This window comes from Pagrus major, chromosome 7 (assembly GCF_040436345.1).
Source record: "Pagrus major chromosome 7, Pma_NU_1.0".
Taxonomy (NCBI): Eukaryota; Metazoa; Chordata; class Actinopteri; order Spariformes; family Sparidae; genus Pagrus; species Pagrus major.
The window spans coordinates 537,220-539,719 of NC_133221.1; the positions used below are offsets into that span (position 1 = coordinate 537,220).

The following is a 2,500-nucleotide window of genomic DNA, read 5'->3' on the forward strand; positions in this document are numbered from 1 at the left end:
ATCTCCTCACCCTCTCCTCACCCTTTCCTCTAATCCCTCCTCACCCTCTCCTCACCCTCTCCTCCAATCTCTCCTCACCCTCTCTAATCCCTCCTCACCCTCTCCTCCAATCCTCCCTCTAATCCCCTCACCCTCTCTAATCTCTCCTCACCCTCTCTAATCTCTCCTCACCCTTTCCTCTAATCCTCCTCACCCTCTCTAATCCCTCCTCCACCCTCTCCTCTAATCCCTCCTCACCCTCTCCTCTAATCCTCCTCACCCTCTCCTCCAATCTCTCCTCACCCTCTCCTCCAATCTCTCCTCACCCTCTCCTCCAATCCCTCCTCACCCTTTCCTCCAATCTCTCCTCACCCTTTCCTCTAATCCCTCCTCACCCTCTCTAATCTCTCCTCACCCTCTCCTCTAATCTCTCCTCACCCTCTCCTCCAATCTCACCTCATCTCTCCTCACCCTCTCCTCTAATCCCTCCTCACCCTTTCCTCTAATATCTCCTCACCCTCTCCTCACCCTTTCCTCTAATCCCTCCTCACCCTCTCCTCACTCTCTCCTCACCCTCTCCTCTAATCCCTCCTCACCCTCTCCTCCAATCTCTCCTCACCCTCTCTAATCCCTCCTCACCCTCTCCTCCAATCCCTCCCCTCTAATCCCTCCTCACCCTCTCTAATCTCTCCTCACCCTTTCCTCTAATCCCTCCTCACCCTCTCCTCTAATCCCTCCTCACCCTCTCCTCCAATCTCTCCTCACCCTCTCCTCCAATCTCTCCTCACCCTCTCCTCCAATCTCTCCTCACCCTCTCCTCCAATCTCACCTCATCATCTCCTCACCCTTTCCTCTAATCTCTCCTCACCCCCTCCTCACCCTTTCCTCTAATCCCTCCTCACCCTCTCCTCTAATCCCTCCTCACCCTCTCCTCTAATCCCTCCTCACCCTCTCCTCTAATCTCTCCTCCAATCTCACCTCATCATCTCCTCACCCTTTCCTCTAATCCCTCCTCACCCTCTCTAATCCCTCCTCACCCTCTCCTCACCTCATCACAGACTCACCTGTGGGTGTGGCAGGAAGTAGTCGTCTCCGAGTTGTCCTTCTGCCCTCGTTGTAGCCGTTGCCATAGCTACTGTTGTTGTAGGGGGCGTGGCCATCGTAGTGGTCTCTGTACAGAGGAGGCTCGTCAAGGTAACGTCTGCAAGGACACACACACATGAATACACAGAAGAACACACACACACCTGTCTGTCTGTCTGTCTGCGTACCTGTCTCTGGAGGTGATGCTGTCGTTGTCCTCCTCTCTGCTGTAGTAACCCTGCTCTCCGTACGTCTCCATGTCTCCGTTCCTCCAGCATCTGTCCCTTGAATCCCTCCTGCCAAACAAGAGACTGTGATTGGCTGAGAGATCTGTCAATCAATAGACCCCATCGCCTGTTCAAGCCTGAAGATCTCCTTCATCAATCTCTCTCTCTCTCTCTCTCACTCACTCACTCACTCACTCACTCACTCACTCTCACACACACACACACACTGATCTTCAGCAGGTAGAGTTTCTCAGTTGTCATGGAGACAGTGTAGTTTGCTAAGCCTACACCAAACTTCTGTTTACATTGTGAGGATTTAAGCGCAGCTTTGTTAATGTGCACCGACACTGAACCCTGCTCTGTTTTATGCTAAGCTAACAGTTTGTTGAAACAGTGACTGTTTGTCAGTCTGGTTGAATCTTTGAACATTACAAGTAAAAACATCATCATGTAATTAAGAGTTGTGGTAAACACACTGACTGTTAACGGGTCAGACGTCATGTGATCGGAGGACTTTCAGGATTCACTTTTTGAAGATTTTTGTAATTTCTAATAATAAAAATAACAGGAAGATAAAACCATGTGAAAAGGAATTAAATATTTTGTTCTTTATATAATAACTGTCTGGTGGATGAATGAAGAGTGTGAAAACATCATTGTTGATAAACTGAACTGTTTCTGAGTAATGTTCTGATTCTGGTAACAACCAGAACAGTTCTGTAAGGTGAACATCGTCCCGGGTTGTTGTTCTCTTTGTACTAAATAACATCAGTTTGTAAACGAGACTTCTGGTTAAATGTTACGAATCATTGACTTCATGTTATATTTTACATGTTTCTGCAAAAATGTACTTTTTTGATTCAAAATCACAAAAAAACAGTTTGTAGAATAAAAACATCAGGAGCTTCTCGGTGTCGTCTCGAGTCACACACGACTGTTCGAGCTCTGCAGGTCGACTGCGTACCTTCCGTGTTTGTAGTATGACGGCCTCTTGTGGGCGTGGTCCAGCACGCCGTTCTTCACTGACGAGCGGCGAGGATGGTGATGATTGACAGATGACCTCATGTCTCCGTGGCGAAGGTGTTCGTCATGCTCGCTGCCGTTCGGCATCTTGGTGAGGGAGCCGACCCGGTGGATCAGACCTCCGTTAGACACACCGCCGTCCCCGACAACACCGCCAGGACCTGCAGGCAGACGAGACGGGTCGGTCC

At 49.5% G+C, this 2,500-nt stretch overlaps 2 protein-coding genes across 2 annotated transcripts in view; both read right to left on the reverse strand.

Moving 5' to 3' along the window:
- The window catches only part of LOC140999266 (voltage-dependent L-type calcium channel subunit alpha-1D-like), a 3,701-nt gene extending 2,562 nt beyond the window's left edge, over nt 1–1,139 (reverse strand). Inside the window, exon 1 of the mRNA XM_073469589.1 lies at nt 1,044–1,139. Coding sequence (XP_073325690.1) covers nt 1,044–1,139 — 96 coding nt within the window. The remainder of the gene's footprint in view (nt 1–1,043) is intronic.
- Nucleotides 1,090–2,500, reverse strand: part of cacna1fb (calcium channel, voltage-dependent, L type, alpha 1F subunit) — a 44,761-nt gene continuing 43,350 nt past the window's right edge. The window contains exons 39-40 of the mRNA XM_073469935.1: nt 2,254–2,473; nt 1,090–1,358 (exon numbers count right to left, since the gene is read on the reverse strand). Of these exons, the coding sequence (XP_073326036.1) occupies nt 1,169–1,358; nt 2,254–2,473 (410 nt within the window). The 3' untranslated portion in view covers nt 1,090–1,168. The remainder of the gene's footprint in view (nt 1,359–2,253; nt 2,474–2,500) is intronic.